Here is a 24,888-nt window from a genome sequence, read left to right as displayed (position 1 = left end):
CCTGGCCCCAGGTCTTTGGTGAGCTCACCAGAGCCTGTTTGCCCCATTCTTTACAGGCAACAGATGAAGACTCCCCTCCCAACAACCAGATCACCTATAGCATCGTTAATGCATCGGCCTTCGGCAGCTACTTCGACATCAGCGTGTATGAAGGCTATGGAGGTGCGAGCCTGGCAGGGAGGAAGGGCCAGCTGGGAAGAGGATTGGTGGACCCCTTGCAGTCATGGCCCCTCCAGAGGCAGGGGCACCCTCCATCTCCCATACACCCTGCACTTTTCTGGGGGCTGCTGGGCCCCTGTGGCTGGAGTAGGGTGTGGCCAGAGGTTATATCTCCCCAAGGCCAAAAGCTGTCTCATACCAGCCAGACCTTTCTCTGCATCTTAGGCCCATGGCCAAGCATGCAGGTGTAGCTGGAAGCGGGAGATGACTAGAGTCCATGGAGGAGGCAGGTTGGACGAGCCTCACTGTCCTTTGGGCAGGTCTGTGAGGCTACCTCCTGGCCTTCTCAGGCCACACAGCCTTCCCTTCACTGAGGGAATAGTCTTCACCTAAAGAAAGAAATGGGGCCCGGCGGTAGTGGTGCACGCCTTTAATCCCAGCACTTGGGAGGCAGAGGCAGGTGGATCTCTGTGGGTTCCAGGCCAGCCTGGTCTCCAAAGCGAGTTCCAGGAAAGGCGCAAAGCTACACAGAGAAACCCTGTCTCAGGGGGGGAAAAGGGGAAAGAAAGAAATGGGAGATGGTGGGGGAACTCTTTCCCAGAAGCCAAGTTCTGTGGAGTCCAGAGGAATGATGGCCAAGTTGCCTTGTTACCACAATAGTGACCGAGCACTGGCAGTTCACTAGACCAAGGGAGGCCCAGGAGGCTTGCCATGCTGCCTGTACCCAAGGGAAACTCTGCGATCAGGTGGCTGAACTCTGCTTATTAAGGTCCTTGTTCCTGCTGTTCCAGTGATCAGTGTGAGCCGCCCGCTGGATTACGAACAGATACCCAATGGACTGATATACCTAACAGTCATGGCCAAGGATGCTGGCAACCCGCCTCTCTACAGCACCGTCCCTGTCACCATTGAGGTGTTTGTAAGTATCCAGGGCACTGGCCTTGCTTTTCCAGGGGGAGGGGTGGTGGTGAATGCTTCTTGGCATGTTGGAGGCCTCCCCTCTGCCTAGTGGGGGAAGGGCTATGTCCCCACAGCTGATACTGTCCCAAACCCTGCTCCCAGCACCCAGTTCCATTGCTTTAGCTGCCAAGCCACCGGCCTGCGTGGCCAGAGAGACCCAGAGCCCTGGAGCTCAGTGAGAGATGAACAGCCCTGCTTAGGCTCCACGGGAAGCCTTGTGATACCCTCTGGAAAGCAAGGCTGGGGGGGACAAAAGAGGAAGATGGTGGAGGACCCCTTCCTCTGGAGCCACATTCCACCCAGTCCAAAGGAATGATGGGAAGGTCGCTGTTCCTCTTCCCTGTCCCTCTTTATCCCTCTCTTCCCTTTTCCTTACTCTCTCTCTGGTCCTCTGAATATAGAAAGGGGCCTGAACGCAACCTGCTGCCTGTCTGACATGAATATCAAACACACCTTAGTGCTTTTCTGTCTGAAATTATCAGTGCCCGAATCCATCTCCACACTGGCTCATTTGCCATGTGCCGCTCCCCCAGCCATGCCGGGGACACAGAGCATGGCCTGACAGCAGGGCCAGCATGCCTTTCCCTCCTGGGACACCCCCACACACACCTAAGCATGCACTGGCAGCCCCCGCCCCCCTATTGGCAACAGAGGGTGAATGAATGTCCGCATTCCGGGCTCTGGAGAATTCAACCAGGCTGTCAGCTGGGACACACTCAGGGGAGTGGAACACAAGCCCAGAAAGTCCCCAGAGCAGGCTTGCAGCTGGCCTTCCTGTCACAGCCAGCTCCAGGCAGCCTCTGGGGCAGCCCCCACACCTGACCTTTAATCAGCCTGAGGCTGGGACCGGCTTTGTAGCAGACAAGTCTTAGTCAGGACAGGAGACTCTACTTCCCGCCTGACCAGGGTGGAGTTGAGGTGAGGAGATGTCTAGGTGGTGCCTGAGAAAGCCCCCAGGGAGCAGGACACTGGGGTGGCAGGGAAGGGAGGCTATGCAGAGATAGGGACAGCTCAGGGATATTCAGAGAGTCAGGGCTTTGCTTCAGGGAATGGTGGAGGAAAAGAAGGGGAGAGTCACAGGAGTCCCCTATAACACTGACTTATCTTGAACCCACAACCTCCTGCCTTAACCCACCAGGGTAGCACCAAAGAGCCAGAATATACCCCAGTAGCAATGACCCTGTCTAGTGCTCATCACATGACCTGACACTGACCATGCCTCCCTGGCCTGGCCTTGGTTTCCACATCTTGATCACTAACCCTGCCCTAATCAGAGCCACACACTGACCCTTGACCCACCCAGGCTTCTCTCCCACCCATCACCTCCTGCTATGCATTCTCTCTGCATTTGAAGCACATGAAGCCTGGGGAGTTGGAAAGGAGTGACATGGGGCCCAGTGATACTGGGGCCACACCCCAAGTGGAATGATGGAGGAGCACAACTCTTCCTGGGGTCTTCCTGAGGGCATGTGGCTTAGAACCTGCCTCCACTACCCACTAACTGTGTGTTCTGAGCTTCTCACCACTCAGTGTTCTCATCCGCAGATGAGGACAATCATGGTGCCTGTCTCTGTGTTACTATGAGACGGGCTTGAGACCACACAGACAGCCCCTGGTGTGTTGACATCACCACAGATGACAGGACAGACAATTGTGTGTGCCAACAACAGCATGCCCAGCATGCCCAGCATGCCCTTGTGCAGATAAGAGCCCTGGAGAATAGGGGGATGTTGAATAGGACCCTCTAGGCTTCGGGACAGGGATCTAGGAGGGGTAAGGGTGTGTGTGTTGGGGGAGGGTTCCAGTTTCATTCTTTTGCTGATTAAACTGAACAAAAGCAACCCTCCCTGGGGAGGAAAGGCTTTATTTGGCTTACACTTCCAGGTCACAGTCCATGTCCAAGAGGAAGTCAGAGCAAGAATTTAAGCAGAAACCAGGAAGGAGCAGAGCTTCTTAGCTTGTCCTCTGGCTCACTTAAAGGTCTGCTCAGCTCTCTTTCTTTTCTTTCTTTCTTTCTTTTTTTTTTTTTAGAGATTTATTTATTTATTATGTATATAGAAGAGGGCACCAGATCTCATTACAGATGGTTGTGGGCCACCATGTGGGTACTGGGAATTGAACTCAGGACCTCTGGAAGAGCAGTCAGTGCTCTCAACCTCTGAGCCATCTCTCCAGCCCTCAACTCTTTCTTATATAGCCCAGGCCCACCTGCCTAGGGAATAGTGCCACCCACAGTGGGCTGGGCCATTCCCATATCAATCATGGATCAAGACAGTCCCTCAGACTGGGCCACAGGCCAGTCTCTTGACTGAGACTCCCTCAGATGACTCTAAAGCTGTGTCAAGTTGACATTTGACACTCACTAAGACAGTGGAGGTCAGGAAGGCAGGTTGAAGTGGTCCACTCTGGCCTAGGTAGGCGCCATAGGAAACTAAACCACACGGGGCCTCCACTATGGAGCCAGGGGCTTCCTGTGGCCCAGTCTCTTCTAGGCCTTTGACGGAGGAAGCTGACAAGTCAGCAGAGAGAAGTCCCTCTGCTTCCTTATGCTTACCAGTGACAGAGCTGGAACTGAACCCGCACCTGAGTAATGGCTGACTTGACATTTTTCTCTCCATAGTCACAGGCTGGGAAGCCTAGTGCATCCCACATGGGACTGAGCCCAGTACTCTTCAGAGACTCCCCACCTCCACCCCGTGAATAGGATTAATTGAGCCAGGAGTATCTTATCAAGTAAAGTGTGCTTCTTATGGCTCATGCTTATAACCTGGAAAAGCTGAAGCAGGAGGACAGTCGTGAGTTCAAGATCAGCCTGGGCTACATAGTCAATTCCAGGCTAGCCTGGGCTACAGATGGATACCCTCAATAAACCAAAATACAGTAACTGTAGAACTGTAGTTCTCACTGAGTGGCCCTGCTGGGGTCACCTATGCTCTGTTGCTGCTTCCTGTGAAGGGGCCACACTAGTCATAATCAGGCTACGATCTGCCTTCGGGACACTGAAACCCAGACTCTGCTCTCTGTGGCTCATTAAAGACAGAGGCCTGACATGGCCTCTGCTCTTCTTGTCTCAGCCCCTCCAGGGGACCAGAGCAAGCAGGAAGTGGAAGGCCAAGGACTGGGCTAGCCTTTCCCCATGCAAATGAAAGATTGGGTAACAGCCTTCCTGGCCCTGATCCCAGGCAGAAGACACTCCATGTTGGGGGTGAGGGCAAGCTCCGCCACTCTCCGTTAGGCAAGCTAGTGAGCCCCAGCAGAGCAAGCAGAAGATCCCCCATTTTCACATCCCCCCCATGATGTCAGCGGAGCCCTCAGGGGTCTGCACCTCCCTTGAGTCTAACCCAGCCATCTGGCAGCAGGAGCAGCCGGCAACAAAGACAGGTGCCACCGTGGCTCTGAGAGAGCCAGCTCCGGCTCCCAAGCAGGGCGTTTGGACAGCATAGTCACTCAGTTTCTAAGGACCACACTTGAAAAGGTCACCGCCTTCGGGTTGATTTTGCACGTGGGTGATTTTTAAGTAGCTGTCACTCTGCTAAAGCTGCCTCCTCCCTTGGCCGAAAGGGATTTTCTCTTGCCTGAAAAAATAAAATAACAGCAACAGCTTTCATTGACTAATGGGTGGAGGTCTTCCCACGCAGGCTGGCGTGGGGCGAGGTGATGGAACACCTTCAGGCTTGGGCAAGGAGGAGCAGGTGAGGAACCAGGTGATTCCTTTTCACCCACTGCTTGTTGGTTTTTAATAAAGAAGTCAAACTCGGTTTGTAGATTTCCCATTAGGGGACAATAAGCTTTTATAGAGGGAGCCACTGAATCAGAACTAATAGCGAGTGCAGCGCCGGAATCCGGGGAAATATCACCGCTAATAAGTTTCTGCCTTGTGCTCTGTCGCTGACATTCTCGACATCGCTTCATGCAGCCAGGCAGAAGTCTCAATGTGTGTGGGTACCCAAAGCACTTGAGCCCACGCCAGGAGCCTGGGTGAGACCCAAGTGGCCCGTGGGGACCCTGGATGACAGGAGGGCCTGCAAGGCTCCCAGTTTCTCGGGAAGAGAATGAACCTATGTATGGGACAGAATAGGGGACGGATTTGGGAAGAAATAGAGCAATTGATTCCGGGGAACTTACCATGCAGCAGGTTGGGGTTGTCTATAGTCCCAAGGAGAGGAGAGCCAGGGGAGCCCCTGCTTGCTCATGCAGAAGGAACTATAGCAAAAGAATTCAGCAAAGGCAGGCTCTGTCCCCAGGAAGAGCCCGCAGTTCCCTGAGCTCTGAGGACCTTGTAGTGGGACCCACTGAACACTGTGACATGGAGGGGATGAGAGGGGCGCTCAGCCAGCTCCTGAGCCTCTCGCCGCTCTATTGAGCTGAGGTGGGAAGCATGGAGCCGAGGGAGCCAGAGAGTCTTCAGTGAAGAGGGCAACTGGGAGGAATTTTCAGTGAGCGATTGCAGACAGAGTCGGCCATGGTGAGAGTCTCAAAGGCAGGAAGGCTCGCTTCTCTGATGGAAGAGTTTAGGAGAGCTCATGGGGGAGCTGTGGGCTGCACCTGGCTCTGGTTCCCCCATTGCAGGGCTCATCCCTACCTGGTTCAGCCTCTCAGCCAGGCTTCCCACTTCCATCCCTAGCTGCTACAGGCTGAGCCAGAGGAAGGAACGCTCTAGAACTGGCAGGTGCCAGGCTGCAGGCCAGGCTGGTTCAGAGGATGAGAAGCTGGTGTTCATGTGTGATCGGGGTGTCTGTCCAGCCCCATTCACAGCCAGTCCAGGGCTGGAGCCTAGACTCTGGGAGTAGCCTAAACACTGCCTACCCCTGCACACTTCAGTATCTTTTGGTGTAGACATGCCTTTCTCTTTCACTTTTTTAATTAAGTTTTTTTTTTATGTGAATGGATGTTTTGCCTGCATGAATGTCTATGTACCAGATATATGCCTAGTGCCCACAGAGGCTCCCAGGGAACCGAAGTTATAGGTAGTTGTAGTCTTGGGAATTGAACTTGGGAAGAGCAGCCAATGTTCTTAACCACCGTACCATCTCCCAGCTCTCTCTCTCACTTCATTTTCATAGGGCTTCTAGAACCTTTCTCCGTGTCTTGACTCAGCTGGGAGGGAAGGTCAAGTGGACCCTGATTGGGAGCAGAAGAAGTAAGGGAATAGACTTCTGGAGTGCAGCTGGGAGACGGGAGACTGGGAGCCATGGGCGAGCTGACTTCTCTTACTTAGGGTCTATCTCTGCATCTCATACTATTCCTTCCCTACCCTGGCACGTTTCTCCAATCATTATCCTACCTCCTTCAGCATGACCTGCCGAAGGACTCCTGGCCTTCATAACACCCTAACCACTGGTGTTACATAGAGACCAGAGGCCCTCAGGGCCAGCCAGCCCAAGCTGCCCCTTGGTTCCCACTGTGGATAGTTGGCCAAGTGCCGCCGAGACACACTGATCTGTGCGCTTCCCTTCCAGGATGAGAATGATAACCCTCCCACCTTCAGCAAGCCTGCCTACTTCGTTTCCGTGGTGGAGAACATCATGGCAGGTACAGCTGGGGCCGGGGGTCAGAGAGTACACACGTGGGCAGCTGCAACCTTGGTCTATGCATTTGGGAGGCCTGCAGCCTCATCAACTACCCAGGGGTGACTGTGGGGGCATCTGGTTATTGCTACTGTGTGCAGAACCTCCATTGGATACCAGGTCATGTTCACCAGTTGCTAGTGCAGTGGGAAGAGAATAAGAGATGATTCATTATGCAATCTTGATTAAAGACTCTGGAGTGTCGTGAGTTCCAAGACTTGGTACTGTGAGGTAGGGTCAGGGAGCCGTGATTTTTTTTGGGGGGGTGGGGTGGCTTTGAAGGGTGGTCTTGAAGTATATTCCTGTATATGCCTGAGAATGGGAGACCCAACTTGAGCCAGTACCACAAGTTCCAGATGTGGGTTGCTGTCCTCGGGACAGGCTGATAGCTTTACCTCCAGGTGTGCTCTCCTCGGTGGACATGCAGACTGCAAAGATTTCTGAGCACCAGTGTAGAGGAGAGGACAGTGAGTATCCAGGTCAGCTGGACTTAGAGACAGTTGAAATCAATATAGCTGGAGCTAGGGAGCACCTTTCCTTGTATTGGGATCTAAGCAGAGCCTCCAGATACCTCTCCAGTGTCTGAAGATGAGTGAGTTGGGTGCCAGACTATGCCTACCCCATATTCTTGTATCCAGCATCCCCTAAAGATTATCCCTGCTAAAGGCCCTCAGTGCTCCCCAGAATCCCTGGGTATTCTGCAAAGACAAGGTCTTTGAATATGACACCTAACTCTCTTCCTAAGTCCATGCCCCTGGAACCAAAGAGCACACCTGGAAGGGGCCTGCCTGATCCATGCTCTTCTTGGAGACTGCTTACTATTTCTCCTAGCTGCCACCAATACCTGGCACCTGTATACTTTTGCAAGGGAGCCTTCCCAGAAGCCCCACGGGTGACCCCTGTTGCAGAGGAAGTGGCTGAGGGACTCATCTGGGGGCCACAGGACTTTTACCCAACCTCTGACTGCTCCCCAGAGCACAAAGGTGCTGCAGCCCAAAGCCTGGGTGAGCATGCCCTTAGGACAAGTCACTTGTGGGGTCTGGCCAAGGCTGCAGGCGTAGCCAGCCCCTCCCTGAACCCAGGATCCCACATAGATGGAAAGGAAGTGAAAGGCAAAGGCCTTCACTGGACATTAACGAGAAAATAAAGTCCTGTATAAATTCTGCTATGAATAAGATAAAACAGGACCAAAATTGGATGTAGTAAATGTAGAATAATTTAATTGGGTGCTTTGTTTCTTTGAGAGCTGGTAGATCTGGGCGATTTTGATCCACAGGACAGCCAGGCAAGGTCAGGAGGCAGTTTGAGCTGCTGGAGGCTGGACCAGGTGTCGGGGGGGGGGGGGGGGGGGGGGACCATATCCCAGGCCTAGTCTCACTTCTGTGGAGACCTGAGTCCACTCAGCCCTGGGGCATCTCATCTATCATGCTCTCTAATTCCTTGAGGCTTGGCCACTAGAGGGTCTGGGATCTGACTCCAGGGACTGGGGGTCAGAAGAGCAACCTCCTACCTCATTGTCGTCCTAAAGGAGCCACAGTGCTGTTCCTAAATGCCACAGACCTGGACCGCTCGCGGGAGTATGGGCAGGAATCCATCATCTACTCATTGGAAGGATCCTCGCAGTTCCGCATCAATGCCCGCTCTGGTGAGCCCCCAGACCTGCTGCTCTGTGCCTCCTGGGCTAGTTAGGGACTGTGTATCTTCTCCCACGCTGTTAAGAGCAAACTGGCTTTGATTTTACCTCTGAAATATTTACTTCAGCGTTAAGTACTCATCTTACCTGAAGCGATCCCACCACAAACATGTCTACCAAACCTTGCCTTGCAAGGGTAAAGAGTGTTTAAACCTGTTTATTTTCTGAATAGCTGACATACACCGCTCTTCAAGGGCATGTGCTACCCCCAAGTATCCTTTCTCTTGGTTGCTCACTTGGGTTTAAATCTGGGTTCCTCTTCATACACTCCCGTGTTGTCTTTGAGCTGTTGTGTGCACTAGATGGTGAGTGTAATGAGCACACCTAAAACCAGCCTGTAGGAAGGACAGAACAAAATCACTACCATTTTATCTTTTGTATATTCACCTATGGGTCCCATCTGTAGCTCCTCGTTTATCCTATATAACTCTTTCTAAGACACTTTGTACATCTCTCTCTAACTTTCTCTCCTCCTTGTAGTTGCTGGGTGGGGTAGCTAAAAAAAAAGTACAAGAGCCCAGCTGTTCAGCCATGCCCAGGAAGAACTTTGGGGCCCCTCATGCTCATTTGGAAGGTGCTGAACTCAGTGCTAGAATGTAGGAAGAATAAAGTGTGGTCCTCTTGGGGTCCAGGTCAACTGCATGGGCATACAAGTCATTTGCTTCTAGGGGCCCATTTCTGTAAGTTTAAGGGAACTCTGGATGCCAAAAGGTTTATCCCAGACTCCTGATGACTCAGAAAAGTAGGAATACAGCAGTGTGGGCAGATGTTCAGTGGATGGCCTTTGACGTGACAGTTCTAAACCCAGGTCCCTTCCATATTGTGGCTCTAAGTTCTCTGAAAAAGAAAAAAACATACAAGGGCCATTATACAAGGTGGATCTGGCAAGTACCCTCACACACCTTGGCCAGAGCAGGCAGGGGCTATCTCACTGCTAGAAATCTCCGGGAACAGTCTCTGCCTAGTAGTTGCCACTCAGCAACAGGTTACCCTGAGCATGAGGCAAGAACTCCAGAGATCTTGCCATCCCTGCCACAGGTAGTCAATAGCCCAGCAGAACCTTCCTGTTGCCCATGACTCCTGGATCAAGGTTGTCCTTACAGCTCCTTTGTGACCTTACTCTTAAAACTCTGGGAGCAGATGGCTGGGATTGCTACATACAAGGATGAGGAGAGGAGACCCAGGGTCACATGAGTCTCTCCTTCCACCTTGGACCTTCCTCGGACTCTTTGAGCATCCTTCTTGGCAAGCCACATTTCTAGAAGTCACACATCAGAATTGCCTAGGGTCAGCTCCATGAATCCCAACAACAGCAAAGTGTTGCTACCCCTTAGGGAGAATGGTACAGGTTTTGCATATGACCCACACATATCCTCCGGCACCTTGAAGTCATCTCTCAATCACTAAGAACATCTTTGTAAAAAGCTAGCTGAAGGCTGAAGAGATGTCACCATGGTAAAATGCTGGCTGTGCAATGTGAGAATGTAAGTTCACACTCCCAGAACCCACATAAAGCCCAGGTGCAGTGATGTGTATCTGTAAGCTTAGCACTCCTGCTCTGAGACTGGAGGCAAAGACAGGAGAATGTAGCTTACAGATGAGCCAGCCTGGGCTACACAGCTGTAAACACAGTCTCAAACAAGGTGGCAAGTCAGGAGTTGCTCTCTCCACAAGTTTGCTGTGGGAGATGCATGCATGACTGCATTTGCATATGTCCATATATATGTGCACGTGCACGTGCGCACACACACACACACACACCCCTGTCCCAGAGCTAGAGCTACCTAGCTCTAGCTAGGTAGAGTGCTTGCCTAGAAGCCATGGATTCCATTCCAGGTGTGGTGTGGCACAGGCCGGGAATCTAGCACTCAGGAGGTGGAGATGGGAATATCAGAAGTTCAAAGTCATCCTTAGCTACATAGCAAGTTCCAGGCCACCCTGGCCACATGAGACCTCCATCTCACAAAACAAACAAGCAAACTGTGACACTATATTGTGCCAAGAATAATGACAAGAAAAAAATTGTCTCTACATTGCTCAATTCGGATGCAATTTTTAGAGTAGTTTTGATCTGAGGAGAGTTTAATCTGCGGTTCTGGAACCTGCAGAGAGCATCTCAGCACCAAGTATTAACCAAGTGCCCAGCACTAACTCATTTCCCTCCCAGCATCACACCCATTTTCCAGACGAAGAAACTGAGGCAAGAGCCAAGCTAAAAATTTGACTGAGGTCTCTCAGTGCTTGACCAGCTCATCCCAGAGCTCAAATGTTCTCTTTTGGGGTCGATAAAGCCGTATGTGAACTACAACCTGCCACCCATCCACATCCTGAGGCAGGCTGGAGACTCCAGCTCCACCCTAGGGCCTACAGTGAGGACCCCAGCATTTTCTGCTGTCTTAACACCCAAAAGTGGGAACATGTTCCTCTGCGATCCTTGGTTGCATTAGCCAGGCCTGTTAACACAAAGGTAGCCTTAATTGAATCTAATTTCCCAGATGTGAAAGGTCATCTATCATGAATATAAATTCATTTTAAAACTCTAACAAATTAAATTCTTCCTAACCCTACCAATTCACTCATTGACACCACCCTTGGCTCCCTTGGCAGACCTTAGCCAGTCTGTGATCTCTGGCTGTGGCACCTCCATTACCTTGCCCTCCAACCCCGGCTCCCTGTTCAATCCAGGATGGGTAACTGTGTCAGGGAGGGAAATATCAGTGTGAAGGGGGCCTTGGGGAGCCAGTTCTCCCTGCCCTTGTTTTATGGTGGAGATGTTAAGTAGCTTGCCCCATGTCACACAACTCAGACAATAGGAACAAAACAATGGGTACCACCCCAGTCTCTGCCTGCCTTGGGAAACTCTCAGTCTACTGCGGCAGTTCTCAACCTGGGGGTGGAGTGTCCGATATCTTGCATCTCAGATATTTACATTCCAATTCATCACAGTAGCAAAATTACAGTTATGAAGGAGCAACGAAAATAATTTTATGGTTGGGGGGGTCACCACAACATGGGGAACTGTATTAAAGGATCGCAGCATTAGGTCTACCATTGGTCTACCAGAAGGAAATGATGGGTTTCTGAACAGTGGTAGTTTTCCCCTATAGTTCCTTTTAAGACAGGGTCTCTCACTGAACCTGGGAACCTGGAACCCATTGATCCAGCCACCCTGACTGGCCAGAGAGCTCCAGGGATCCTCCTGTCTCTGCCTTCCCCACAGCTTTGGGGTTACAAATACACACTGCCATGCCAGGCTTTAACAAGGGTCCTGGGGATTGAAACTCAGGTTGTCATGCTTGCAGGACAGGGGCTCTACTGCTGTGGCCATTCCCTGCGGCAACATCTCTGCCTGGAAGGCATTCTGAGCTCCTTCTGACAAATGAGAAACTGAGGCTCAAAGAGGAGGTTCAGTCTCCTCCGCAGGGACACCCATCCGAGGAAGGCTATACAGAGAATTCAAATTTGGGTCTTTGTTCTCAAAGTAGGCGCCATCCCCTGCAGCGCCGTGGGCTGGGGCCTGGCCTGGCCGTAGTGATACACTCAGATCTGAGGGCTCACAGCTGCTCTGGAATGCCACAGTCAAGGCCATGGAGTTAGTGGCTTGGAATGGCCCTGGGGGGAGTATTTATACCACTGAAATCAATAAATGGCTTTTGTTCTCTTTGGGGAGCTGTTTGTCAAACCTTACTAGTATAGGATTACCATGCAGGCTGGGAGATAGATGTTCAGTTGGTAAAGTGCTTGTTGTACAATGTGGGACCTGAGTTCAATTCCCAGAACCCGCATAAAAATGCCAGGCACAGTAGCATGTGCTTGTCATCCCAGCTCTGGGGAGACAGAGGCAAATGGATCCTTGGGGAATCACTAGCCACCCAGCCTCGTCTAATCAGTGAGTCCCATGTCCCAGTGGGAAATCCTGCCCCTAAAAACAAGGCGGAGGGCACCAGAGATACAGCACTCAAAGTTGTCGGCTGGCATCTACAACATGAAAATGTATACACACCAGAAAAATAAATAAAAGACTACCAAGGTGACGTTGGTGTGCTGGTGATGCCTAAGAACCAAAGAAAGGGCAAAAGCAGCTGACAAAAATTGTAGTTTATTTTGAACATGTCTGTTAATAACTTGTTTGCACACTAATATAAAAAAAAATCAGGTGGTATCATTAGACCATTGTTGGGGAAACTGGGAAAGTATTTCACGGCTGCTTACTCAGAACTCTGTCAGCTCACACACTGTGGGTTTGCATACCCACACCTGAGCCACAAGCTCAAACACGTGTGAACTCCAGCCTGGGTGTCCCCCTCCTGCCACTGGTCCTGGTGACATTATCTCTAGATAGAGCCTGGGGCTCTTCTGAGGTTTTCATGACATTAACGAATGTCATGAAAACGATGGCCCTGCTGTAAAATTGTCCTGTCATACTTCCTTTCTGGGCAGGTGTGGAAACTGAGGCGCAGGGGCCTGAAGTAACTAGATAAGGTGATAAAGCCAGAAAAACAATATAATGTCAAATCTAAACCACGGATGTTCTGTGAGAGGGTCTGGGACCCGATGGCCCTCCTACTCTGTCAGCCCCTGCCCCACATCTGCAAAGCCGCCCCGTTATGGGGTACTGTTGCCCAGCTCTTGGGTCCCCTCTAAAACATAGGTGTTCACCCTCTCAAGCATACAGGTGGGCCCCTGCAGTTGCAGAGGCCACCGTGGCCGTGACTGTGGCCAATTGCAGTTTGCACATATATCTCTATGTCTAACTTCCTTCTCCCTGCCTCCCCCGACCCCCAGCCCCCCCCCACACCCACCCACACACACATCATGTCACTCATCCACCTCTCTGTCCAATAGGAGAAATCACCACCACATCTCTGCTGGACCGTGAGACCAAATCGGAATACATCCTCATTGTGCGGGCTGTGGATGGGGGTGTGGGCCACAACCAGAAAACCGGCATTGCCACAGTGAGTACCTCCCTCCCTGCTGACAGGGCCCTCCTCCCTGCTCACCTTCAGGTTGCCTCTCTCATCAGGCCTCTGCACACTCTATCCTGAACCAGGGTGAGGCACTAGGAGATGGCGTCTGCAGAGAGCAGCCATAGGAAAGAAAAGCCTTACCTCCACGACACAAGACACCCAGGAGGGCACAATAGAATAATACTTCCATTCGACTCCAAAGGCCCAGCTGGGCAAGAGCAGAAGACATGAGATCCCCAGAATGCTCTCCTGCTCTCCGGGGCATCTACTCAGAAACCACAATTCCTAGCAGCCCAGGAATCAGGGTCCTTCAGTGTCCCCTGGGGACTGGCCACTACCCCATCTTAACACCTATGATGCTGAGTCTCTTTGCCACTAGCCCTCGGGGAAGGCCCAGAAGCCCACCAAAGTCTCCTCACCACAAAGGGGCCTCAAGGAAGAGGGAGAAACTTGGGGGGCCCTAAGTGAGCTTCTGGTAGCAAAAGGGGTGAGGGAGACAGTGGGAACACAAGGGGCCCCTAGGAGAGGGAGGATGGCACTGGGGATCCATTGCTCTAGCCACATCCCTCTGCTTTCCTTGTGCCTGCCTTGGGCTTGCCCTGGAAGCCTTTCTTCACCTTGCCTTGTGGTCCTCACCCACTCTGGGAAGCTGCCCCATTTGTACAACGCCAGAGGCTCTGGGCTGGGGTCGGCATCACCTGGCTGGAACCGATACAGCAAGCCCCGCCATGTGCACCTCTGTAGAGGCTATCCTTGCTAATAGGAATCACAGCCCAGTCCTGTAAATGATTTGCTGGGGGGCAGAGGAACAGAGAAATCACTTGGCCTGTGGCTGCGACTGGGAGGCTCAAGGGACTCTCTCAGATCCCCAGCTGGGTGTCACCTTCACTGAGACCAGATGGGTAAGAAAAGCCTTGGTCACTTCAGGAATTCCAGACACCCCATCCATTCTCTGCCCGATCCTGGGTCAGACCTGAGCCTTCTCCTCTGGCAGGGACCTAGCCTCACTTTGTCCCTGACAATCTAGGCTCTCCTTGAGACACCCAGAATGGCAGAGCTGTTAGAACTAAGACCTTGGAATGCCCTGACTCTGCCTTTTGCCCTGGTTGGTCTTAGCGAACCATAACACCCCTTGTGGCCCACAGGTGAATGTCACCCTCCTGGACATCAATGACAACCACCCTACCTGGAAGGATGCTCCCTACTACATCAACCTGGTGGAGATGACACCCCCGGACTCTGACGTGACTACGGTAAGTAGATTCACAGCACTGCTGGGATACCCTGCCAGGATGGATGCATTCCCACCATGATCCTCTGGGCTTGGTATTTCATTCTGAGCCAGCCCATGTCCTTCACCACTGAGTCACCGCAGCCATTGGCCTGGTTAGCTCTGGCCCATGTCAGCTCCCAGGGCTGCCCCAGCAGGGGGTTGAAGTTCACTGCTGGGGCTCTCGGGCAGAGGATGCCAGGAATTCGCCTGTATGTCCTGTGTGTGCCTACTATAATCAGCATACAACGTAAAGCAGAGAAAGGTAACACAGCCAGGGACACTGGGCTCCAGAATGGAACCTGGCTTGCAAGAGCAGCTGAAGACCGGAGGGCCTGTGTCCCACTTGTTCTACCCAGCTCTCAGATTCACATCCGTGAGCCTTTCCTCCCTCCACCTTTGAACCCCATTTAGCCTCATCCAGGAAGGCTGGTCCCCAAATGTCTAGCCACCTGCCGCCCAGCCAGTCCTGTGTTGGATGTGAACTCTGACAGCTCTCAGTTGATTGAACAGCTGTCCTGTCCTACACCACCGCAAGGGGTCCTCATGAATTCTCTCTCATCTTTGTGATACCTTCCCCTGGCCGCAGGACTCAGAGCTCAAGATCCTGGAGCTAGTAAGAGATGGTGCCGGGACTTGAACTCAGGCTTTTCGATAAGGACGTAGGGACCACCTGGCCCAGCCCTTGTCCCTCTGTGGACTCACAGGATACCTGGCAGAGACCCAGCTCCTGAAGAGCTGGAGAATCAGGCAGATCGGGACAGGGTCAGTAGCCTTTTTATCAGGTTCTGAGAACCTGCCCCACCGACACCCAGGTACCCCAGGGCCCTGACTCACTCTTCAGTGCTCTCACTGTTCACTAGCTAGATCCTGAAGTGACAAGGTCTGTCTGGACCAGATGGAGAGAATGGAAAACTGGAGAAGGACAAAGAGAGAGGGGGATGGGAACATCACCTGCCTAGGGCTTCCACATGAGCAAGATCTAAGTGGCCTCCAGCTGGAGCATCATGTCTCCTCCCAGAGAATCCCAAGCAGCAGGGCCGGGTGGGTGGTCTAGAATGAACTGTTTTCAAAGCCTGTCTACTGTGGCTGCAATTAGAAACCTCTAGCTGGGGTGCTTGCATAGGCCTCTAAGGCTCTGGGTCCCGCTGGAACTCTCTGCTGCCACCTTGTGGGCACCCTGGTGCTGGCTCAAACCCATTTCCTCCGAGTTCCCAACTTGGAATCCCAAGAGTTGCTGCGGAATGCCCACCTCTAAACACCTGTCTGTCTGTCCTTGTGTTTCTGGGAAATTCCTCCTGGAGGAAATTGAGAGGCAATGGAGAGAGGTAGCTCTAGGGGGAACTAGACCACAGAAACCTTCGGTGAGCATGGGCTTTAGGCTAGGCCCGTGGCACCCTCTGCTCAGACTCACCACTGGCTCCCATCTTACCCGGTGTGAAAGCCAGGGTCAGGCTGCAGAGATGGCTCAGTGGTGACAGTACCTGCTTTGTCAGCATGAGGACCCAAGTCCAGATCCCAGTAGTCATAAAAAAGCTGGGTGTGGCTTTATGCCCACACGCCTATAACCCTAGCACGGTGACAGGCAGACACAGAATTGCTGGAGCTCGCTGGCCATCTGCCTAGCTCTAGCTTTAGTGAAAAACCATGTTTCAGGGGAATGTGGCAGAGAGTGACAGAGCGAAATAAATATCACACACACACACACACACACACACACACACACACACATACATACACACTCACTCCTATAGCCTACAGGACCGTCCATGGTTACCTTGAGCAGATAGACAGACATCTATGCTCCCAAACAGCATGACAGGCATGGAGATGCAGCCCCAAGCTTCTCAGGAAGAAGAGAGTAAAATCAAAATTAAAAACTTGTTATATTAAATAACTATCAAATGTAATGTGCAGCTTTTATAATGAGGACATGTAGCATTTGTAGACATTTAATTACATGGAAATATGAATTCTAGGTTAGATTCTCTAGAATTAAGAATGTCCCAGAACTTGGCAGAAGGCCCAATTATATATGAGTGGCAAGATTACCAGAAACCAAGTGGCTCATACATTAATCAAGTTGGTCATAGAAGAGCCATTTCAAGAGGACTCACCCTAGAAATTCTTTAAGTTTCATACCCCTCATGACATACCCCTGATGTCAATATGCACACCCACACCCACATACATCACCCACATACCTGTGAGAACACTATACTTCCTTTAAGAAGGCCCCAGGGCCTTGGGTCTCCTGACAATCCAGGCAAGGTAGGGCTGTGGTTAGGCACAAGAGAGGTACCTACAGGAGAGAGTGGTTAACAAGGGAACCAGGTAGCAATAAGGAGGCGGTAACATCGTTGGGACTGGCCTGCCTTTTGACCTGCCTCCTCACACTCACCACCTGCATGCACACACACATGTGCACACACGTACGCTAACAAAAACACAGGTACACATATGCATGCACATACTTCTGCACACAGATATTAGCACACATATTTGCATATGTGCATATACACATGCACATGTGTGAATGCACATGTGCACACACTCACACACGCACATGCACACACATTGACTTTCCATTTCCTACACACCCACCTCTCCCTCACTGAGCACTGGCACAGTCCCCCACAAGGCTGTTTCCTGTCCTCTGCTACACCTGCTCCCTCTCTCTGTACTAACTTAAAATGCCACCCTGAGAGAGGCTAACTGTGCCCCCCCCCCCCCTCCAAAATGTTTCCCCCTGAGAAGTTCCACAGTCCAGGCTTATCTGTGAAATTACCTGCTTATAAGGAAGAAGCTAGCTTAGTGGATAAAGAGGCAGCCTCTGGTTCCAAAGGACCTGGGTTCTAATTCCAGCGATACCAGTTGTCGGCTCTGTGACCTTAGGCAAGTTACTGGCCCTCTCTGTGTCCACTCCCACTACCTAGAAAACGGGGCTAGTAAGAGTCTCTACTTGAGGTTGTTGTTGTCAGATCTTGTGGGTGTATGTTAATGCTGTGTTGTGTATGTGGGTGATGTGTGTGGGTGTGGGTGTACATATTGACATCAGAGGACCACTCAGGTGTCAGGCCGTGCCTTTCACTTTGTCTGAGTCAGGGTCTCCTGTCTTTTACCACTGCATTTTCTCTGGGCTTCTCTGGCCCAAGGGACTCCAGGGGTCTCCTGTGTCAGCCTCCATCTTGCCCTAAGAGAGCTGACATCACATATCATGTGCTTTTGCTTCCAATGTTCATGTGGGTTTGGCTGAGTGTTTGAACTTGGGTCATCAGGCTTGAGTGGCGACTGCTATGCCTACTGGGCCATCCCCCCAGGCCCCCCCCCCCCACCCCATGTCAGAAGCTCCAGGACCTGGCTATCATCAGTTGACCCCCACTGCAGTCTCCTCGTCGTGGTCGCTGTGGAGCATAGTGAGGCACACCATAGCTAAGCCATAAATCACAAGTACTTGCTGTTAGAGGCTGTGTTCAGCCGCTGGGTTGGTAAGACTCGCCTCCCCCCTCACTCAGCCTCAGGGTCTTCCTCATCTGGAAAATCTGTTGGTGGCCTAAGACCCTCCCAAGGCCCACTCTGGCATAAACACCAGCCATGACTCCAGAAGCGCAAAGTGATGAAAAACAAGGATTTTTCGGAGTTCATGGCAAATGGCTTATGTCCATGTGTTCCTTCGCTCCGTGCCCTCTGCGCTAACAGAGTGCATGCATCTCTGGGCCTCAGGACGCCGGACATGTGGGCTCTGAGGGTCTCCCTGATGGACATACGCTACAAGCTAGATGCTTCTCTCGCCCCACTCTCCTCACCCCCCAGTCAATGAGCTTGGGCCCGGCTCTCCCTGCTGCTCCTGTGGCCTCCTTCAAGGACCTGCTGATGGGCATTGATTTAGAGCCTTTCAATGCCCTCCAGCAAAATAAAGAAGAGGGAGAGAGAGAGAATTATTCCCCGTCAGGTGGGAGAAAAATGACGGGCGTGAAATGGGAAATAAATAAGGGAAAGGGTGAGAGTCCACAGACTTGCCCAGCGGGGAGCCTCCAGGCAGGGCCTCAGCCTCCGCCCCCTCCCAGCCCCCACCCCCACCGCATGACCATAGAGTGGCTGAGAGGCCAAGGGCTGTGCCCATCCACCCCCAACTAGGGTATGGGGCAGCTACCTGGGCGTCCTCTGCAGGAGAGTGTCTTCCTCACATTGTGACCTGGGGTGGGTTGTTTTGGCTCCAAGTCTTGGTTTCCTGAAGGGGGAAACCAAGGGGTAAAGGAAACAGAAATAAGGAGGCTGTAGAGACACATAGAAACACAAGGGACACCTGCTGCCCCTGTCCCTCAGCGGCTCGACGCAGCCTAGCTTGGATTATGCCTGGAAATGAATTGTCCGCTACTGTAAAATAGGGTGATAGGGCCCCATCATGGAGGCAGGGGACATGAGGCAGTAGGGTCACAAGACAGTGAAGGTCATTAAGGACAGGAAGGTGGGAACCCCTCTTCACCCCTCTGCTACTACAAGGCTGAGGAGAGGGTGGGATAAGTCGAGTCTGGTATGAGATGTCCAGACTGTGAAGAGGGTCTCACTAGCAAGGGAACTGCCCTGGAAGCCTCTCCCCCTGCCTCCCAGAGATGGTGACAAGTAGAGCCCCTGGCCAGATAGCTATCTGTTCTGGTCTAGTGACCCCAGAGACACCTCGGCTGGGGATTAAGCCAGAGCAGGGACAAATTTTGCTGCCAGAGCATAAAAGCGCACACCAAGTGAGACGGAGGGGCTGACCAGCCCTTGGCTGTCATTGCCCCCGTGAAGTTAATGACATTGTCCTGATGCAGCTCCTGGGACTACAGCCATGCTCTTCCCCCTCCACCCCCACCCCACCACGACCCTGCCCACCTCTGATGTCGCTATGGTTCTGTAACACAGAAGGATGGGGGTTGGGGGTGAGAGCCACCTGCTGTCTCAGGGACTCTGGATCACCCCAGAGAGGGGGCAGGATCACCCCCAAGGCTGGTGCTGTGTAACCCTGAGTCTGGCGCATGCATCTCCTGATGGTTTTTCTCTCCAAACTGGGACTCAGCTAATGGCTCCCTACCCAGGCCTTGATGTCACAGAGGCCTAGTACTTTTCAAATCCTCCACCATCGGGAGTGCCAGAGGGAGAAAGAAAGGGCTTTGTGATAATGGACCCAGATTCCACAACTCAGCAGAGGGCTCCAATGCTCCCCAAAGCTTAGCAGAGGGCCAGGATGCCCAGCCTTCCCAGAACTGAAGCTTAGAACGTCTCATCCCCCTGCTTCCAACTCCTGAGTCCTAGGAAATTAGCATGTACGTCATTAGTGTATATGGTACTGAGGATGGAACCCAGGGCTGCTAGGCAGGTACTCTACCAACTGAACCACATCTCCAGCCACCCTCCCTACCCCTGCCCATCCCACTTTTATATGGGGCAGCCAAGCTTGAATAAGGAAGGGGCTTCCATATGGTCTGCTGATGGGTGAAGATGCCGGAGAACCCAGACTTCAATACTGATGAATCTCATGACCCTCCCACTTCCTATTCCCAGCAGAGCCCTGACTGAGCAAGAGGGCTGTTGCCTACCTGCTCCTGGGCCTGGGCCAGGGACTGCGGTGTAACTCAGTAAGAGGTCTGTTCCTTCCTGGGCAGGTGGTGGCTGTGGACCCAGATCTGGGGGAGAATGGCACCCTGGTGTACAGCATCCAGCCCCCCAATAAGTTCTATAGTCTGAACAGCACCACAGGCAAGATCCGCACCACCCACGTCATGCTGGACCGCGAGAACCCTGACCCTGTGGAGGCGGAGCTCATGCGCAAGATCATTGTCTCTGTCACAGACTGTACGGACTCCCGCACCGCCACCTCTGTGCTCCCCCATAGGCAGAGGCTCTTGACCTTTGGGGATGCCCCCACGGGTGGTCCTTAGGGGTCCTAGAGCCCACTCAGGAGGGTTATCTCATCACTAAGAATAAAATGGTGTCTACATCCCAGATGTGACCACCCCCATGGCGCCCTGCAGTAGGGAGGGACTGGGAGGGGACACGTGGCTCCTTACAGGGACACCTGGGGATTGGGACAGGGTCTATATATTTATCCCATTCTCCATCATTTTTCTCTTACACCTGTCTTCCCGTGCCTGCCTCCTTCCTCCTTGTCCTTCCAGGTGGCAGACCCCCTCTGAAGGCCACCAGCAGTGCCACAGTCTTTGTGAACCTCTTGGATCTCAATGACAATGACCCCACCTTCCAGAACCTGCCTTTTGTGGCAGAGGTTCTTGAGGGCACCTCTGCAGGGGTCTCGGTCTACCAAGTAAGTGGTACTCATTCACCTTGTCCCTGTGGGCCAAGAAATCCATGTGATCCATAATAAGCATTTTCATCAGAGGGGTTGGGGAGCTGCCAATCAAGACCCCCAACAGTATGTAAGCCAAGTAGCAGGTAGCCAAGTAGCTGAGGGACTTGCATTGGCTGAGGTGGTCTGGAAGGTCTCAGGGGACAGAGGCCTAAGCTAAGTCTGGAAGAACAGGCAGATGGAGACACTATGTCACAGGCAAGGATGAGGAGTAAGATCGGGCAGAAGGCAGAAGCCAGGAGGGTGCATAGAATTCTGGAGAGCTGATTCAGAAAGTTCCCCAGCTCATGGGAGTCTGGCCTAAGACTCCAATGCCCAAGCTACAGATGGTTCTAGAACAAAACATCAGACATGTGTGGCTCAACACACCTGTATAAGAACCTCCCCTTTCTCCTGTGAGCCCCTAAGCAGCGCTCTGTACAGAAATAAGACTTCCCACTAGGAAGGAAGCTTTGAGAAGACTTCCCAACTCCCCACAGCTCAGAAGAGGTAAAACCTCTCTCCCCCTGCCTGTCACCCTTCTATTCTGGGGGGCCCTGAAGACACTGATTCAGAGGATGTGATGTCCTACCACAAACTTCCTAGGAACTCTGGGAAAACTTCAAAGTTAAGACTGTGGACTTTTGAGCCAGGCTGGGACCAGTGGGAGAACTCGTTCCTAGCATGAGCAAGGCCCTGGGTTCCATCCCCAGCACCTCATAAGAAAGACACTGGAGTTCAAGCAATATGCGTGTACACCCTAATTCTACCACTATTGCTGTGTGACCCAGACTGCACTCCTCAACCTCTCTGAGCTTCTGATTTCTCCCTTGAGAGCTGGAATATCAGTCATGCCTGCCTGCCTGCCTGCCTAGGCTGAGGCTATGCAGCCGTGTGGAAGCGGGGAACCCCAGTGGCTGAGGAGTTTGTTGTAATGTGGCGTGATTTATCCATGAGACAGTGGGATCACTTGTCCCCACTCCAAGAAGACAGGGCTGTTTCTCAGGACACCAGAGTGCATGACCTTGGCAGTGCCCACTGGCTCACTGTGCCTACTCCTGTAAGAGGAGATTGGCAATGTGTTTGATCCCTCAAAAATGGGGACATTCTCCCAGGCTCCCAGCAGGGGGAGCCTCCACCTCCACAACAGCTGCCAGTCCCCAAGAAGAAATCTCTAAGGAGGAAGGAGCAGAATAACCCATCTTGGGGGAGGGGGGGGGCAGAGAGAGGGTCGAGGAACAGGAGGAAAAGAGAAGCCTCCAGGAAAATTCACAGTAGTTGCTCAGAACCACAGGGAGGGCTTCAGGAACTGGGAATGTGCGATAGAGAAACCTCAGATTCAGGAAGAGGTTCCTACTTAAGCTGTGAGCTCCCCCAGCCCCTCCTAAGACCTCAACCAAGAAAGACCTCTGCTGAACATGTATAAGAACTTTCTTCAGGAGTTAGACCCAAATAAAGTCAAAGCACTGAGCCCCCATCCTGGAAGGCACTGGAGAAGCATGGAGAAGGCTTGTCCATTCTCTGCACTGAAGGAGGCCATTGTCTTCCATGGCAAGAGTCTTGATTAAACCACCAACCTCTTGTTTTTCACTATGGCTATGGACTTTACTCTAAGCTCTCAGGTGTGAGCCTGTGGAACTCTCGGTGTATCGGGTCATGTGCTGGGGAGCTCTCTGACCAGGGCTGGAATCGCCAGTGGGAACAGTGTGGGACCCTGGGAGGAGCTTTGCCTATCTTAAACCTCAGATGCAATGTACAAGATGAAATCGACGTGTGGCTTTTTAAAGAGTAGCCCTGGTATCTTTTTTACTCTGGTCTCTGTTTTAACTCATAAAACAGGGAGGGGAGTTGGTTCTGGAGATGAACGGCCAGCCAGCATTGTAAGGGTTGGAGGATGAGGGAAGGTTCTGGACCATGGCAAAGTATAGGATCCCAGGGCCTGCCGGAAGCCTGGGAGAGCTTCCTAAAAGGATAGCAGGGCTTGAAGGGCAAAATTTGGGGGGCCTGGATCTGCTCCGAGAAAATCCTTCCCACCCTGGTCTCACTCAGTGCATTTGCACTGGAGATAATCTGAGAAGCTTCCAGCTCTGACCCCCTGCCCAATGGAGGCTGCTCTGGGGACAGCGGCCAGCCTGAGGTTCCTAGGGAGGGGCAAGTGTATTGGATGCACTGAGCTCTGGTTGGTAGGAAAGGAGAAGTTACTCCTAGGAAAGTGTTCATCCTGGCATCTCACTTAGCCTCTCCTTCCCCCCAGGTGGTGGCCATCGATCTGGACGAGGGCCTGAATGGGCTGGTGTCCTATCGCATGCAGGTGGGCTTGCCTCGCATGGACTTTGTCATCAACAGCACCAGTGGCGTGGTCACAACCACAGCCGAGTTGGACCGGGAGCGCATCGCCGAGTACCAGCTGCGGGTGGTGGCCAGTGATGCGGGAACACCCACCAAAAGCTCCACCAGCACACTCACCATCCGCGGTGAGGGGTGCCTCCTGCTAGGAGCTGGGTCTGGGACAGCACCATCACTTGCCAGCCATGCACTAGCCATAGGGTACCCTCTCCAGTGGGAAGCCCAGCAACCCAGTCCTGATTGTCTCCACTATGTTCAAAATGCTAACTGATGCCGGGCGGTGGTGGTGGCGCACGCCTGTAATCCCAGCACTCGGGAGGCAGAGGCAGGCGGATCTCTGTGAGTTCGAGACCAGCCTGGTCTACAAAGCGAGTTCCAGGACAGCCTCCAAAACTACAGAGAAACCCTGTCTAAAAAAAAAAAAAAAAAAAAAAAAAAAAAAAAAACTAACTGACCTTTGTCCCCACCTGGCCACTGCCTCAAAGCCCAGAACCCCACTAAGGCCCCGACCCCTCCTAGACTCCTATCACAGTATTTACAGAGAGGGTCAGGCTGACTCTGGGACCCCAGGGCCTGTCATCTTCAGAAAACCAGTATTTTCTCAGATGTAAAGGAGACTCCCCATTCTGTGGGTATGGAACCATAGGGCTTCTCATGGAAGGGTATGGCTGTGGTGGGAAGAAGTTGGCTAGGGGTCTCCACTCCCTTGGAGCGAAGTGCCATTGTGCTCACCCTTGTATGATGGAATACAATTTCCCATCTGCAAGGTCTTTAGCTCTGAGAAAAATGGAGACATTGACAGAGTATGGCTGGAGGCAGGAAGGACCCTGAGGAAGTATGAGCCGGGCTTAGCCTGGCCTGGCCCTCCTGGCTCTCCATCCAGAGGACACAGGGAAGCAGGCAGGTGGGTAGCCTAACTCGGACACACAGCCTGGCCCTCCTCAGTGGGGACCTGGGATAGCAGGCATCTCAGGGCCAGCTGTTGTCTCTCCTATGGATACAAGACTCCCTTGTAGATGCCAGGAGCCAGTTTGGGGGCCCACTTCTTCACCAAATAGTCAATAAGCAGTGTGTCCCCTCTTTCAAAGAGGATCACTCAAAGAACCTTTCTTCCAAGCTCAACAAAACCTCGGATAGTAACAATGGCCTGTCATTTCTAGTGACACTACAGAGAACAGGGGATGTCACCTCACTTGTAAGGATCACCCCAGGCCCCATATGCTCAGGAAAGGGGGGGGCTGGTGTGAAAAGCTGGTCATACAAATATTTAAGGGAAATTAAATTTTTAGGAAGGAAAGCCCTCAGGGCCAGCTTCTTTCCTTGGGACCCCTTTTGTAAACTGGGGTAGATCTCTCCAAGACTACAGCCCCTCCATTCTGTCATGGTGTGACAGCAGACAAGTTACTCAACTGCTCTGGGCTTCTGCCCTGCCACCTACAGTGTGGCTGGGGATGCCTGCCTCAGATCGATGCCATGAGGAGTGGCTATGGACTGTGTGAGAAACCCTTAGTGTCACTGTGGATTGTGTGAGAAACCCTTAATATCATTGTCAGGATTATTATTGCTGTTGTTATTGTTAAGGACATACTGGCCTTGTC

The 24,888-nt window shown here is 52.4% G+C and overlaps 1 protein-coding gene across 1 annotated transcript in view; it reads left to right on the top strand.

Annotated features, from left to right (window-relative positions):
- The window catches only part of Cdh23 (cadherin related 23), a 380,451-nt gene that overhangs the window by 254,567 nt on the left and 100,996 nt on the right, over positions 1-24,888 (top strand). The window contains exons 17-25 of the mRNA XM_036167012.1: positions 57-162; positions 951-1,078; positions 6,579-6,651; positions 8,215-8,331; positions 13,225-13,337; positions 14,495-14,602; positions 20,265-20,454; positions 20,778-20,923; positions 23,199-23,418. Of these exons, the coding sequence (XP_036022905.1) occupies positions 57-162; positions 951-1,078; positions 6,579-6,651; positions 8,215-8,331; positions 13,225-13,337; positions 14,495-14,602; positions 20,265-20,454; positions 20,778-20,923; positions 23,199-23,418 (1,201 nt within the window). The remainder of the gene's footprint in view (positions 1-56; positions 163-950; positions 1,079-6,578; positions 6,652-8,214; positions 8,332-13,224; positions 13,338-14,494; positions 14,603-20,264; positions 20,455-20,777; positions 20,924-23,198; positions 23,419-24,888) is intronic.

The sequence above is a fragment of the Onychomys torridus genome, chromosome 18, assembly GCF_903995425.1.
Source record: "Onychomys torridus chromosome 18, mOncTor1.1, whole genome shotgun sequence".
NCBI classification, from domain to species: domain Eukaryota; kingdom Metazoa; phylum Chordata; class Mammalia; order Rodentia; family Cricetidae; genus Onychomys; species Onychomys torridus.
This window is presented reverse-complemented; position numbering and strand designations above follow the sequence as displayed.